The 16,200-nt window shown below is 47.2% G+C and overlaps 1 protein-coding gene across 1 annotated transcript; it reads right to left on the bottom strand.

The window, feature by feature from the left end:
• Positions 1-2,305: 2,305 nt before the first annotated feature.
• LOC102384899 (olfactory receptor 2A1/2A42-like) lies at positions 2,306-4,576 on the bottom strand. The gene is made up of 2 exons (XM_025193446.1): positions 4,487-4,576; positions 2,306-3,271 (listed from the first exon to the last, which is right to left on the bottom strand). Exons 1-2 carry the CDS (start codon positions 4,574-4,576, stop codon positions 2,306-2,308), a joined length of 1,056 nt encoding a protein of 351 aa, XP_025049231.1.
• Positions 4,577-16,200: the final 11,624 nt, after the last annotated feature.

Here is a 16,200-nt window from a genome sequence, read left to right as displayed (position 1 = left end):
CCCTCGTGGCAAATTACAGCTGTGCAGCTGAAGGGTAGTCAGGGCAGGTTTTTGCTGCACTTAGCAAAAAAATACTAAGATGATTAACATTAGATCGGCTCACAACATAAGGTCTAACAAGGACTTAGTGTCACAAGGAGGGCTGAAAGAAAGCAAGTAATAGTTGTATCAACTCCTGTTCACCCTCTTGCCACCAATTGTTATGCCCACCAAAGGCCGAGGGCCCCGGATTCTGCAGCACGCCACCCCCTTGGGCCAGGCCCCCGCCACGACTCCCGCCGCGCACCAGTACCTGGGCCGGCCAGATGGAGTGGTGTTGAAGGCCAGATCCAGTTCAACACCTCTATGTTTGATAGCCCTCATTAAAGTGTCATCCACTAAAATGCTAATCCCTCCCTATAACAGATATTTAGAGGCACGTCATTTGTAAAAGGCATATGAAAAATTAACAAAGACCAATGCACTGAATATGCAATGCAACCAACACTGGAATTAAATATGTAAGAAATCAATTTTCAGTGATTTCTATTTTTTATATTGTCAAAAGAGTAGGAGTTAATCTCCTGGAGTTTCTAATGCAGCAGCCTTATGGGATCATATAAGCCCTGTTTCAGAAAACACAACTTGGAATTTACATTTCCTGATTTATTAAACATTTCCATTTTTCTTGTATTTTCCTTTACTTTGAGCTCTCTAGATTGCAGATGTCATCTGTGCACAAGCCCCAGTGATGAAGTTCAGAGTACGTTCCAAACTTGTTCAATGTTACTTAATAGAGTCCATTTTGAGATTAAGAAACTTTTATTTCCATGTAAGGTTTTGCATTTGCATTTCATTTCCCATCATTACTGCTTTTAAACACCTGCAAAATGGAGGAAAAGTAAGACGTGAAAGAAAGCAGTTACAAAATATTACCGTACCTTTCACAATAGCTAGTACATTCTGAAAAAAAAATCACCTGGCAAGCATAGATTCATGAAATTCTCCTTCCTGCTTTTAATAGCCCAAGGATATGCATAACGCTCATCTGAGTTAACTCTGCAGTGAATAAAAATATCAATGTCTAAAATCCTTGACTTTCACATAATTACTGAGTACTCATAACTGCAACATCACTGTTAAAAGACCAAATATTTGCAGGATTTTTAGCAAACGTCACTAGAAAACAACCAGAATAAACTTACCTGAAATATATTAATGGACCCTTCCCTTTTCATGACATTCAACTGCATTAATGAAATTCAGTTTTCAAGAGTATTAAAAAGTGTACATACCACACTTCTCCTGTTCTGAGAACTCATGCCTGAACAAATACAAAACCAAGAAATGCAGACAGTTGCACCACTCTGGTTACATATTTAGTAAAAGTGGCTGACTCTGTGCATGGGCACCACTGTATTAATTTTAACCTGCCTTGTGTCCATGCAGCAATCTGCTCCTATTATAAAACAAGATTAGTTCTGGGTAGACAAAACCCTGTCAACATATTACATGTCTTGTTGGGTCCTGTGCTGAATCCAACACCAACTCAGGCTCTCTCAGGTTTTTCCCACAGTACACTAACTGTATATGCCCATTGATACGGTGCCATAATGGGTGCATGTACAGCTTAACCTTGGCACTGCCAGAGGCGCTCACCTTGATCATGTCATCCCACCCATCAACTCCCAGTCCCATGCGACAAACCCAGCAATGAAGAGGTGAAGCTACTGTGAGAGTGCCCTACTGGTTTCCCCACAAGCACATCAGAGAGAGAAACCTTGAAAGTGACTGAGGTTGGTTTGTGAGGACAGAGCATAAGCTGACTGAAATAGCTTTATTACCAGAGTGCCTACACAAGGTCCTGAGCATTTTTTTGAAAATCTTCTACCACTTGAATAACAATTCAGTTCTTTTCAGCTGAATGGGTGACGATTTTGGACCAGTGTCGTTCAGTAGGATAAGGAATCAGGACTCCTGGGTTTTGAATCTAGCCTTTTTTCTTTGTGAATGTCTTATCATAAATGTCACAAAGTTAGTCTGGCTCAGATCCAGGAGCTCTGATTCCCAATCTCCACAACTCTAGCCTGAACGACACCATTTCTCTCTCATTTCAAAGAAAAGAATCCAGACAGACAGACTCCCAGCCCCAGCCTGCCCGCATTCACAGACCTTTCCACGTTCTAGGAATGGGAAAAGAGTCAGATGTCCTGACTATTATTATCCACTGGCTATAAGTCACTAAACCCCCCTCCCCTCCCCTCCCAGACTAGGATCCAGAACTGAGGAGCTGAGAGCCACCGGACCATTCCTCCTCCACCGTAACTCAGTGGTCCTTCTTGCCCATCATTTTGAGTACAGCTCCTTTGACCTCCTTGTTCCTCAGGCTGTAGATAAGAGGATTCAGGAGGGCAGACACCACATTGTAGAAGAGGGAAAACTTTTTGTCCCGCTCGGGTGAGTAGCTGGAGGCTGGGCGCATGTACGTGAATATACCTGCACCATAGAAGAGAGTCACGACGGTGATGTGTGAGGTGCAGGTGGAGAAGGTTTTAAACCTTCCCACACCTGAGCTGATCCTCAGGATGGCTTCCAGGATGAATACATAGGAGATTAGGATCAAAGACACTGGGATCAGGAGCATTATAACTGATGTCACAAAGACGACCAGTTCAGTGAGGTGTGTGTCTGCACAGGCCAGCTTCAAGATGGCTGGCACCTCGCAAAAGAAGTGATTGATTTCATTTAAGTTGCAGTAGGGCAACCTCATGGTGAAGCTTGCAATCAATGTGGCAAAGAAGAAGCCACATACCCAGAAGCCGATGGCCATCTTGATGCAGACTGACCTGTTCATGATGACTGTGTAGCGCAGGGGATGACAAATGGCCACGTACCGATCATAGGCCATTACAGCATACAGCATGCACTCACTTATCCCCAGAGCAATAATCGCCAGAGAAAGGAAGATGTACATCTGTGCAATGCAGGAGGTAAAGGAAATGCTTTTCTTTGTGGAAAGGAGGTGAAACAGCATCTGGGGTACAGTGGTGGTGGTGTAGCTGATGTCTAAAAAGGAAAGGTTGGCCAGGAAGAAGTACATGGGTGTGTGAAGACGGGAGTCAGTCTTGACAAGGGCAATAAGGAGGCTGTTCCCAAAGAGGGTCGCCAGGTAGATAGCTAGGAAGAGCACAAACAGCAGCAGCTGCATCTTGGGGTGGCTGGAGAACCCCAGCAGGATGAACTCTGACACTGAGGTGGTGTTTGCCCAGTGAGACTCCTCATCATTCGCCATCTAAGAACAAAGCAAGTGGTGAGAGAAGCAATCGCTCCAAAGGATAAAATTCAAAAGGGTAAATTCTGTTGTGTTTTGGACCTCCAAATGGCAATTTCACAGCTGCGTAACTGCATATTTTGGCACTTATGCACAGTTTAAAATTCACCTCTCAGCATGCAAGTGTGCACATGTCTATTGTCCATACTGACTATACACATGTACAGCACCATATGCTTACCCAGGCATACACATAGCCTAGGAGGTCCAAAAATAGTAGGCAGGCAAAAAACCATGATCAGTGAATAATAGATTATGCCAAGTTCCTGAAAATATCAAGCTATTTATTGCTCAAGGAAAAAAACAGACTAACTGCTACTGGAAAAATTCTGACCTACTGTAATCTCGCAGTCTTTCTACTCTCTTAAAAAGATCACTCCCTAAGGACATCTCTGCTTTGGCAGTCTTAACTCCATTGCTGGGATGGTCAAAAACAAGCCAAAGTGGAGCCACTTCCCTGTTCTCCTCAGGGGTCCAGGTCTGCATTGCTCCACCGACACAACCCAGTTCCAACCCTGCCTCGGACACAGCCAGCTCCTGGCTCCCTTGGCACAGCAAAGTGCATCAATGTACTCATCACTTCTCAGTGATTCTGACCCCTCATATACTATTGCAATTGGGCAAAACAACACCAAAACACAAGAAATTGTTAAAAAGATATTGAGTACAGCACCACAATGGTCATATGAAACCTCAACATAAGCCAGACTAGCTGGGTGTTGAGTGAGAGGTGCCCTGATGCAGGACATCCACTCTCCAGGATTCAGGATGGAAATTCACTCCAGTGCACCTTCACTCCTGCACTATTCATCTCCCCTAGTCCTTTCCTGCTGGACTACACCTGTGATCCATCTATTCCAGCTCCTCATTACTTATTTGCAAGGGCACAGGAATTCTCAAACTGTGTCCAGATACTGGTCCAGCATGCACGACTGCCTGCCTCCAGCTGTGGCCGGTATCAGCTGCATTAGGGAAGGTACAAGGGGACACTTATGGGGCAACAGTGCCACAAAGAAAGCTAATGCTAAATGCCAGTAGCTTGAGATAAGCTTGTATTCTGTCCCTCACCTTCACTAAAACCAATTCTTTGTTTCTCCTTTTACTTTAATGTTCAGTGTCTATACCCCTCACTCTGATACTTTCATCCCAGCAAAGCTCACAAGAAATTGCACTTACCTTCATTCTCCTCTTCCACCCAAGAGAGCAGGATACTTCCTTTAGCTGCCAAAATCCACGATCAAGACGTACCAAACAATGGATCACCATAAATTAATCCTTCAAGCCAAGGACAGGATGGTCCACACACATTGCTAAAGCTTTCCTTTTTTGTGGAAGACTTTGTCTGGATGCCAACGGTATAAGGCAAATAAAGAAAAAAAAAGATAAATTAAGCAGCTTGCTAGTAGACACCCCAGTAAATTAAAGTTCAATGGCATGGCATTACTAGTATACTGCTACTTTCTGTTTCAGGAGAATATGAAGTTAATTTGTAACATTGTTAAAGATTTTAGTTTGATCAGATTGAGGTGAATAAAGCAGAGCTAGTTAATTGCAGTTTTAGTCCTCTGTATGTCAGGCTCGGATCCCTATCCTTCACTTGTTTTTCCTCAGCAAAGCTCTGGTTATTTAATATAACTTCCTTTTCCCAGTGCCATGAATCTAATTCACAGTACCACAAACAAGTGAAGGGGCTGATCACAGACAGCTGCTGAAATGACAAAAATTTCATATAATAAAATACTCTAGGAAAAAAGTGAGACTAGTCAAAGAGTGCAAGTGTAGAGAGATACAGTCTCTTCTCCGTTGCACTGCTCTTCACATGAACTGAAAAGCTATGAATTAATTCAAGAACATTTTCAATTATTTCAAAGCTGGTTTTGAATCCCGAAGTCATTTCCTTCCAAAAAGTCAGTCACCAAAGGCAAAAGCTACTTACAACTTTCTAAATAAAACTCTCCAGGGTTTCATTCTCCAATTCTTCAATTCAAACAAAATCAAAAGCAACTTGCAACTATCTTCTCTCCTCCTGGGTTTTCCTCTCCAGTTGTTCAATTAAAACAAACTCACGGGGTGAGGATATATGCAATGGAACAAAACATTTTCTTGCTTGCTGAGTTTATTGTCCTTCAGGGAAAAAAAGTCAGAAAAGAGTGGGGGAAAATAGTTAAAAGTAATGAGCCCTCAAAATATTTAGTTTGGTTGATTTCAACATTAAACATGGTCTCCCACACTTTTGGTTTGTTTTGCAAGACCAGAAAACTATGGGACAAAAAGGGGAAAGGGCCTGAAACCGTGTCTGGCCACCATGTCTGGCCCAATATTACTCAGAAGACTGACCTCTGCTCCTTCCTTCCAAAGCACATAGCCCCCGACCTGCAGCAGTGGGCTCTGGGCTGTAAAAGCCAAGAGGAGTGAGGGGCTCTCTCCACATTGAGAGACGTGAAACGTACCCCACAACGGCCAGCACAAAGACTTGGGAGCTGATGGGAGCTATCAGGAGGGCAGACCCAATGCATCGCTGCCTCTCAACAGCTCTGGTCAGTGCTGCCTGTTGTAGATTGTATTCAGTGTCTCCTACCCCTCATTGGGTTTTGTACAAGGAGCCTCTGTTGCTAACCCACAACGTGGAATCCACTGCTGCTGCCAACTGACCAAAACCCCCTGCCAGATGTTCAGGTTAAAACCAGACTTCCCCAGCATCCCAGCATGCTCTCTGGGATGGGTGGGGCTCTCTGCTCCACAGCAGGGCTGACCTCTCCCCTCTGATCCCTGGCTGCAGCTCTGGCAGAGATTTACAAGCACAGAGCATCTGTATCTCTTCTCCCTAGTAAGCAGGGATTATTCCCCACTACCCTCTGCCTTACACCTCATCATTAGCTAGCAGACCACATGCTGGCTACAGTCCGTGCTGGGGGAGACGACAGGCAGACAGGCTTTTTGGAGCTAATCAACGGGTAGCTAATGTCCTTCTTAGCAAAAGTTGTTTCATAGTTTCATAGATGGGTCTGTTTTAAAAGAGCTGTTTAAGAAGAGCTCTGTTAGTTAATGGAGACAGGCTTTTTTTTCTTAATTGGTTGATAAACACTGATTTGGGGTGATAAACATTTCCTGCTGGGCTTCTTGGGTTGGGGGAAGGTGAAATAGTCAGAGAGTCCCTCCAGGCCTGCCCATGCCCCCTTCAGCTCAGCCCTGTGGAAGCAAAGGGAGGACTGCTCCAGCGCCCCATGGCTTCCAGCCTGAGCCACTGCAAGCATGTGCCTGCATGTCCAGAATGAAAAGGGAATGTCTATCCACCTCCAAATCAGTTCAAGTGTTGCATGATAGGCTAAACTGCAAAGATTGAATCAATTCAGGCTCAAGCTCTTACATGTGGCAAAGGCCAAAGTCAGGCACTTTACACCTCAGCATCAGGACACATGTCATCATCTATGAAAGCCCCTCGGGCTCTCATTCTAAATATCCCTTCTAAGTAAGTAATTTAGCTCTCTGGGCACTAGAGACACCTGGCTGCCTCCATTATCTTCATCCATTCCCATCTGCTTGAAGGCCTTCATACCCCAGTCACCCATGTTTCATCTCTGTGTGTCTGATACATCTTAATAGATTGTAACCCGGGTGGCAGTCCAATAGTTCCCACCCCTGCCCAATATCAGGGATGTTGTGGTGAGAGTGGGGCAGGGCTTCCAGCCAGCACCCATTTACTTTCCAGCTGGCCCCTGCTCCCCACAGAGCAGCCCGTGGTCCCAAGAAGGTCTAACACTTAACTGATTTAACTATTTGCACTTTATTTACAAAACAAGAATAACAGGAAAGGTTACTTACAAGCACTTAAATGGCATCACCAGAACCAGAAAACAAACCAGAAGGCATTAGTCAACCCTTGACTCAAGAACCACAGGGAGGGTAACTGGCAGCTGGCAGCTACTGCTGAGATGCTACCACAAGGAAGCAAGGTGCTCACTCCCAGCAGCTCCCACAAGCTTCCCAATAAGCGACAGACTGCTACTGGTTAAGCTCTTCTGGTGTGCAGCAATCAAATCGTATGAAACCCCAACCCCCACAAAAAGGCTGAAGGGTGACCCTCTGTTTCGACCAAAAATGCAGGCTCCTGCAGCAATCGGCATGACCCAAGCACAAAGCTCAGGGACTCCATCCCATGACAACCCTCTGGGACGCCCGGTACATCCAGCACACTGTGATGGGGCCCAGGGGCACCAGCTCTCTGCTATGAGCCCTGGCTGTGTCTCCCTCTCTGCTACAGGACTGGAGGCACGGCCAACTGCCGGTGCCTTCTTCTCCAAGGGCCGTCGAAACTCTTCAGGGGGGTATCTTCGCTCCCTCCGCTGGGTCAGCTCACCAAAGCTCTTCTTGGGCCTCCTGCGTCATTCCCCAGAGTCACTGTCAGCAGCCCCCACACAAGGTCAGCTTCTGCTTTTATCCCCTCTGGCAGTCCATCCCTGGCTTGCAAGCCGGCCAACCAGGGTTCAGGGTGGTGGACCTGCAACCACGGCCATCCCCCTTCCCTGCAAATGTGGGGATTGAAAACCCCTCCTTTCAACTGGCTTCCCCTTCTCCACAGGGCCAGGCTCCCCTGCTCCACCCTTAGGGTTGCTCGGACTTCACTGCCACTGTTTCTAGCCCAGGGTAAGTATCTCGAGCCAATCTGGTGAGCCCGCACTGGCAGTCTGTTACAAGATGCAATAGAATTGTTTGAGCTTTGCTCTGCCCTTTCCTGGCCTGGTTTGTGACTGCAGAGCCAAAACTGCTTATCAAATGCATTCATCTGAGCTTGTTGGCTGCTTTTTATGTCTTCTGATGAATAGCCCTAAGCCATCATTGCTTACACCCACCCTTCAAACCATGGGTCACTTGTCAAAGCATTTTCTCAGGAAGTGGGAAGCCCGAACCCTCGGCACATGTCAGAATAAGCTGGGACTCACACACGTGAGGTATATGATTCTCATACATACTGATGCCATCAATAATTCCCAGATCATTTTCAAGCAGCAATTCTCCTTGTTTTATGACACCACTTGATATGTAATACATTAGGAACGGAATGAAATGAGTGGCCTGGAGGCAGATATTCAAACTAGAGCTTTTCTGAATATCCTCCAGCACTAGAATATTTTTCAGGGATTCATTTCCATACTTGGTAACACCCAGCAGAAATTAAGTAGAAGAGATTTAATTCCACCACAGGCAGCATAGATATGCAGCTCCTATTCCAAAGAGCTTGCTGTCTCAACTGACATGATAAGTCCTAGCATGATCAGGGAAAGAAACACACCATATCTCATAACATATCATATATGGTGAGATATGCCAAATCTGTCAGCTCCACATATCACTGGAGTTCGCAGCTCATGGTGGAGTTGTTCCCCTAGGCCATAATATGTGAGGAGCGCCATGGACCTGGTTTCCCACTGTCAGTCCTAACAAAAGGCACATAAGGAAGCATCAATCAAAAATGACAACCGTGCTTTCATTCCATCTTTGTTTCTGGATAAGTAACTAATGATCAGAAAAATGAAAATACTCATCGGCTGAAGGAAAAAAATTACAGGGGAAATAAAAAGCAAGGAATCTTTAAGACTGACGTCCAGCTCATATTATTTCTGCACTGATAAAGCTATATCTGAAGAGATCCTCAACAAATGGATTTCTTCTGTTATTCCTCCATAGCCCTGGATTCCTGGACTTCAAGCATGCTGGTATCAAATGAGCAGAACATTTCACTGGAAGTGAATTTCCTCCTTGATATCATGTCTGACGTGGGGGTTATTCAATGAGAAAATGCAAAAAAAAAAAAACAGTTTATAGTTAAGGGGGAAGCAGAAACATAGGGACCAAATAAGAGTGGCACATATTCAGACACTTTAAGATAGCTTTCCTTGTGCCATCCTACCACATGATCCTCAACAAAGTTCCTGGGTAACTTATTGTGCAATGCTTGCTGGTGCACAGGACACAACTGAGGATTAGATGGCTCAAGCTCATTTCAGATACAAGAGAAATCATTTTGGAAAGCTGGGGGAAGCCCTTACGAACTCAACCTTTTGTCTTGACCCAAAATTGATTGGGGTGGGCCATCATTTGAAACAGAGATAAGGGGCTTGGTTAGATCTAACGTTGCCGTACATCTGTTGTTCCTGGGATAGTTCCCAGGCTAGTAGCCTTAGTTTTTATCATGGGAAAGTGAAGGCATTAAAAAAATATTTCATTGATCCTACTATGAGAAAATGCTCAATATTGCCAAAGATGGGCTGGGGCAACAGTGTGTGTCAAGGGGGTGGTGATCTCTGTGGCTGGAGTAAGTGGACTCAGCGCTGCCTAACTTCTGAACGATTCTGATGGCTAGATCATGATATTAAGGGGTGTCAAAGAAAAGCCAGGAAGCGAGTATTCACTTGAAATATCCGTATAGCTTATTTTTTACAGAAGAAATTATTCTGAAACTTGAAAAAAAATCTATTTGAGGTTCAGGAGCTTCATGAGAAAGATGAAGGTAAAGAAACCTTACAATGTTTTTTACAGAACAAAACTGTCTCCCTCCTACCTGTGTATGGCACAAGATCACGAGAGGAAAGGCTGTGTCATACCCTTTGCTTTGAACACCCAGAACAACATGATCTATAAAGCTAAAAACAGACATTGCTGAATTATGCAGATCATCTCTGCTGCAGTGTCACAGAACAGCTGATCCGCTTCATTAGCAGAAAAACACATCGCCCTGTAGCAGAAAGCCCCCTTTTCTTCCTGCCTGCACTTGCTTTCTCCTCTTTGGATATGGTACTCCCCTTCTACCTTTTCTTCCTTCCTCTTTCTTTCACTGCAAGATAAAGAATTGTGTTTTAAAGTTTGTGTGTGTGCATTTTGTATCTCCCCTTCTATTCTGGTATTTTTATCTATTTGTGTGCCATGGCATTCATAGAATCATAGAAGTCGGGTCGGAAGGGACCTTGCAGATCTTCAGGTCCGACCCCCTGCCTGGGCAGGAAGAAAACTGGGCTCAAGTGACCCCACCCAGGTAGGCATCAAGCCGCTTCTTAAAGACCCCCAGGGTAGGAGCCAGCACCACTTCCCTTGGAAGTTGGTTCCAGATCCTAGCCACCCTGACTGTGAAGTAGTTCTTACGGATGTCTAATCTAAACCTACTCTCCAAGAACTTGTGGCCGTTATTCCTTGTTATCCCGGGGGGCGCTAGGGGAAACAAGGTCCCCCCAAACCCTTCTGGTCCCTCCTAGTGAGTTTGTAGACGGTCACCAGGTCCCCCCTAAGCCTTCTCTTGTGAAGGCTGAACAGGTTCAGGTCCCGTAACCTCTTGTTGTAGGGTCTGCCCTGCAGTCCTCTGATCATGCGGGTGGCCCTCCTCTGGACCCTCTCAATGTTGTCCACATCCCTCTTGAAGTGGGGTGCCCAGAACTGGACACAGTACTCCAGCTGTGGCCTGACCAGTGTCGCGTAGAGGGGGAGGATCACCTCCTTGGACCTACTTGAGATGCACCTGTGGATGCACAATAAGGTCCAGTTAGCCCTGCCGACCGTGACCTTGCACTGTCGGCCGTACAGCCGGCATTACTCTTGTAGCTTATATTTTATACTCTTCACCTTTTAAATAAATGTATTTTAGTTTTAGAAGTAAGTTTTAAACTGTAAAAATGTTCACAAGGGCAGGAATCAAACCACCACTTCCGTGCATGAGGCGGGCCCCTGAAAGAGCGAGTGAATCAGTGATTGAACACATAACACAGTAGCAGGCTTCGGTAACAAGCGCTAATTAACACATGCGAAAACCACAGATCAACCAAGCGAGGAAATCAATAGAAGACAATGCAGCAACCGGGAATTCTCTAAACGTCACTGTTCAAGGGCTAGAAGCCCCCGTCTGAGTTAATCAACACCGGGGACCAACTTTGGGGGCTGAATATCTACAGATCGACTGCTCCCAGAGCCCTATTCATGACAGCGGTAAATTCATCAAAATTCATCAACGGACTCCCAAACCTGAACGTACATGTGGACAACCCCTGGGGCTGACAGATGCCATCCAGTAGCCACCAAGGGGGAAGTCCCACGAGGGTCAGTGACCCCTGGATTGGGCAAACCTGAGAACTGGGGAGTCACCAAAGTCTGTCAAGGACAGATAAAAGGCAGTGAAAAGTGACCCTCAGGGGGGTCCTCTTGATCTCCAACCTGACCAGCTCTCGACCTGTCCAGCCAGGAGGACCAGCCGGCGACCCCCTTCTGGATGATAACACCACGCTGGAAGAACCCTCAACTGGCCATCAACAGTAGACTCCAGCGCTTGTGGGATAGGTATACCCAACTCTGGTGCCCCCCCCCCCAAACATTTCTAGCTCACTACTGTGTGTGTGCATGTGTGTGTGTGAGGGGACCAGCCCCAAGGTTATGATTTGACTTCAGTACAGTGTTTCAATCTGCCTAATAAACCCATTTTTAGCAGATTGGTAATTGGGGAGACGGTGTCTCCAGATAGAGCCCATGTTCACAGAGGTGGGTGGGCAATAGTCACCCAAGGGGGTGGACTAGGATTTAGACTCACCCAAGGGGGTGGGCAGACTCAAGGAGGGTCTGGATTTAGAAGTCACCCCAGGGGGTGGACTAGGATTTAGACTCGCCCAAGGGGGTGGGCAGACCCAAGGAGGGTCTGTATTTAGTTGACACCTAAGGGGCTGGGCATATCCCAAGGAAGGAATTTGGTTGTAGAACTGCAGGCGCAGGGGCAGAGTCGGTTGGGAGCGCAAAGGCTCAAGGAAACTGACAGGCTTGAGGCATGTTGAGAAAAATGTCTTTGTTTAGAAAAAAAAGCCTAAGGTTGGAGCAGGAGGCCAAGTTGATAAGGGGTTGTCTCAGAACTTGAAAAATGAAAATGAGCAATTGAGAAAAATAAATCAAGACAATGCCCGATAATTGGAATTATTGGACCAAGAAAAGGCTAGCCGAGAAGGCTTGCAAAAATTGGTAAAGACAATGGCTAAAGACCAAGCCGAGAAAGGAGCCAAGGTCAACCATGGCCCGGTCTAAATACCATTAACCGTTTGAAAAAGGAACTCCAGGAGCACAGCCTGCAAGTAGCAGCTGTCATCTGGGAAGACCAAGGCGGGGATCCAGACATCCCTTTCAATCCAGGAGAGATTTGGGGTGGGGAGATGTGAGTAGATCCAGAGGATGCAGGGGATCCCTCTCCTGAAGACCCTAAGTCAGATCAGGAAAGGACCCTGGTGCATGAGTTGAGTGAAATCACATGGACCTCAGACTCTCAAGATGCTCAGGGAAAACCCACGGAAACCACACAGGTAATGGTCCCCCTCAGTGGAGCTGATCTAGTAGCCCTGGACAAGACCCTGGGATCTGCTAACGTTAGGAATTTGGGACAGTGGTTGCAGAAATCCCTCAACGTAGTGGAGTGTGAAACCCTGAGTGTCCAGGAATGGCACCGCCTACTAAGGGCTTGCACCACCCTAGAGATTCAGGCACTATGGGTCAGGAGGACAGCTTTGGGGAAGACAAGACTCCCCAGAGCATAGTGGGTTTGGGGATCAGTTTGGGGAGAAAGACATTTAAGGGACAGTTTGGGGCTAGCCACCAGACACCTGGGGAATCTGTCAGGGACTGTGTGATCCAGTGTGTTATGTTGGGATTGCTGTCAGGGACGGTTCTACCCCTAGACAAGGAGAACAAACGCACATTGGACATAAGAAGTATAGATTATCCTCCCAGGTTTCGGAAGAAGGTACAGGAAGGCATGCATCAGTCCATAATTGCACTGATGGGGCCGCTCCAAGAGACTGGGAGTTATGTGCCGGGAGAAGTCCTAGCCCGGACTCAGGATGCAGAGAGGTTAATTGGATGTCAAGGAGGGGCGATTGCAGCCACCCAGTTCAGAGAAAAGCCTAATGACACACCGAATTATATGGTACCTGTTCTAATGAAGGTGCATACCTCAAAACTGATAGGGGGGTTGGGGGGTCCAAATTATCGCCCCAGCCCACACTGGGATAACCCGAGGGTATCAAAGGAAAGAGAGGGGAAAAATGGGATGCGGTCAGCAGTGTGGAAGTTTTTAATGCAGCATGGGGAACCAAAACAGAAATGGCATGGAAAGCCTCTAGCCGAGCTGCTTATCAGACTGGCAGAGCTGACCGGGGAAGGAGCAGCACCTCCCCATTTTAACAGGGATGTGGCCTCAGCCCCGGTCTCCGAGGACCACTGACGGAGCCCCCGTAAAGGGACCCCTGAGCAAAGCCCTGGCTCATGGGAGAAATTGGGGACCCTCAATTGGGATCCAGGAAGGAGACCCCGAATACCCGTTACGGTGGGAACTCAAGGGCATACCAGTGCACTCCTGGGCACCGGAGCTGTGCTAAATGTATTCAGGAGGAAATGAGACCTGAAGCAATTTGAAACTGGTCAAATTACACTCCGGTCCATTACAGGGCAGGAGTCCACCGGGGTGGTGTATACAGGGGTAACCACCTACATCCAATTCCTAGAGGGACCCCAAGAGATTAATATAGATGGAGTTCATAGTTTCATAGTTGCATAGTAGCTAGGGTCAGGAGGGACCTGAACAGATCATCTAGCCTGACCCCCTCTGCCACAGGCAGGAATGAATGCTGGGTTCACAAGACCCCAGACAGGTGATCGTCCAACCTCCACTTGAATTTGCCCAAGGTAGGTGCCAGGACCACTTCCCTGGGAAGTTGATTCCAGATTTTGGCCACCCTAACTTTAAAATATTGCCTTCTGATCTCTAACCTAAACCTATTCTCCATCAGCTTATGACCATTGTTCCTCGTCACCCCAGGTGGTGCTCGGGAGAAAAGAGCTCTGCCTGTTTGCTGTTGATCCCCCTTGATGAGCTTGTAAACAGCCACCAGGTCCCCCCTCAGCCTCTTCCTTCTTTAGGATGAACAGGTTCAGGTTCTTCAGTCTCTCCTCATACTGCCTGTCCTGCCCTCTCACCAAGCGGGTGGCCCTCCTCTGAACCCTCTCCAGGCTGCCCACATCCCTGTTTAAGTGCGGCGCCCAGTACTGGACGCAGTACTCCAACTGCGGCCTGACCAAAGTCGCACAGAGGGGGAGAATCACCTCTCTGGACTGGCTTGAGATGCACCCTTGCATGCATGATCAAGGTATGGCTGGCCTTGCTGACTGTGGTCTGGCATTGGCAGCTCATGTTCATCTTGGAGTCAATAATGACTCCGAGATCCCTTTCCACCTCTGTGCTTTCAACAAGAGGGCTCCACTGAACAGTTGATTCTGGGAGCCCCCTTGTTCAACCGGGAAGGCTGGATCCTGGATCTAGCCAACAGAGTGGTATGGCGAGCACAGACAGTTGACCCCTGGGAGCCTTGTGAGACAAACCCACATAGGAGGTGGGAACGGTGTACGGGGGTTGGAGCCATTGACTTTGACTCAGGGGATGAGTGGGTGCAGCAGTTCCCTAACATATGGGCTAGGAGTAAAAGTGACTGTGGCCAGATCAACGCCTATGTTAAGATCGTAGGTGATCCAGTGCCTCCTCAGAAACATTATAGCTTCCCTAAGCAAGCAGAGGAAGCCATACAGTTAATTATTGCAGACCTACTGCAGCAAGCAGTGCTGATTGAAACCAATTCAGAATTTAATTCCCCTGTATGGCCCGTCCTAAAGGCGGACCGGGTATCATGGAGGCTAACTGTTGACTATCAAACCATTAGCAAGGGGATTCGCCCCATGGCTCCTACAGTGGCTAACATGCCTGCCATGCTTAGCAGGGTACAAGAGTCCCTGATGGTTTTCTGTAATAGACTTAGCCAACTGCTCCTTTGCAATCCCCATGCACCCGGAGTCATGGAACCGATTCGCTTTCACCTTTAAAGGGAAACAGTACACCTTTACCCGGGTCCCACAGGGGTCTCACAATGCCCCAGCCATATCCCCCTGCCATGTTGTATCCATGCTCCAGAGTTTAGCTGGACCTGATCAGGAAAGGGGGGTCTCTTATGTAGATGACATACTGGTATGGGGAGATCAGGAGCGGGAGGGGAAGGAACACACGGGGAGGGGGGAGGGTGCTGGCTCTGATCCAGACAACTGGGTTCAGGGTCAGCAGACCAAAGGCTCAGTTAATCATGCAAGAAGCAACCTACTTGGGTGTAAGACTGGGGGTGGAAGGGAAAAAGATCGATTCCCAGAAGGTCGCTGCCCTATTAAACATGCCGGTTCCCAAGGATCCCCACTCCCTGCGAGTGCTGCTTGGAGGTTTTAACTTCCTCTGTTCCCACATATACCAGTTTCCAGAGATCACACAGCCTCTGTGGAGGCTGCTAAAGAAAAAGGTGCAGTGGGAGTGGGGAGACAGGAGCAAAAGGCTTCTTGTTTACTTAAGGAGGCGTTAATCGCAGCTCCTGCTCTGGCATACCCTAACCCATGGAAGCCTTTCCATATTAAATTGGCAACGAATGAAATAGCTCTATCAGCCATACTGCTACAAAAAAATTCAGACAGCAAACTGGTACCCATAGCTTATGAATCCTGCAAATTGACAGGTCCAGAGATTAATTTTAACCAGTGTGAACGAGAGTGCCTGGCTGCAGTATGGGCTGTTCAAGAATTTGAAGGACTCACAGAGATGGCCCCAGTAATCATCCAGACACATCATTCACCCTTAAAGTACATTTTGTCAGGAAACCAGACACCTGGATCGCCCAGTGGGCATTGTTCCTGACTGGACGGGGAGTTGGACATGAAACCCAGTCTAAGGTGGATATGCTCCCATATGCCTTGTTAATAGAAGGCACTACTCACCAGTGCCCTGGTATAGAGCCTTGCCAAGGGAACACAGGGGTCACTGAGGCTCCACCGCTGGAAGAAAACCCAGC

The sequence above is a fragment of the Alligator sinensis genome, unplaced genomic scaffold (assembly GCF_000455745.1).
Source record: "Alligator sinensis unplaced genomic scaffold, ASM45574v1 scaffold1307_1, whole genome shotgun sequence".
In the NCBI taxonomy this organism is placed as follows: domain Eukaryota; kingdom Metazoa; phylum Chordata; order Crocodylia; family Alligatoridae; genus Alligator; species Alligator sinensis.
Note: the sequence above shows the minus strand (reverse complement) of the source record. Positions and strands in the feature narration are given on the sequence as shown.

Bases quoted from the DNA above. Each gene is read 5' to 3' on its own strand.
- LOC102384899 (XM_025193446.1), bottom strand. From the start codon at position 4,576: ATGGTGATCCATTGTTTGGTACGTCTTGATCGTGGATTTTGGCAGCTA. The intron at 3,272-4,486 runs GTAAGTGCAATT...CTTTGTTCTTAG, and splicing joins GGTGGAAGAGGAGAATGAAG to ATGGCGAATGATGAGGAGTC.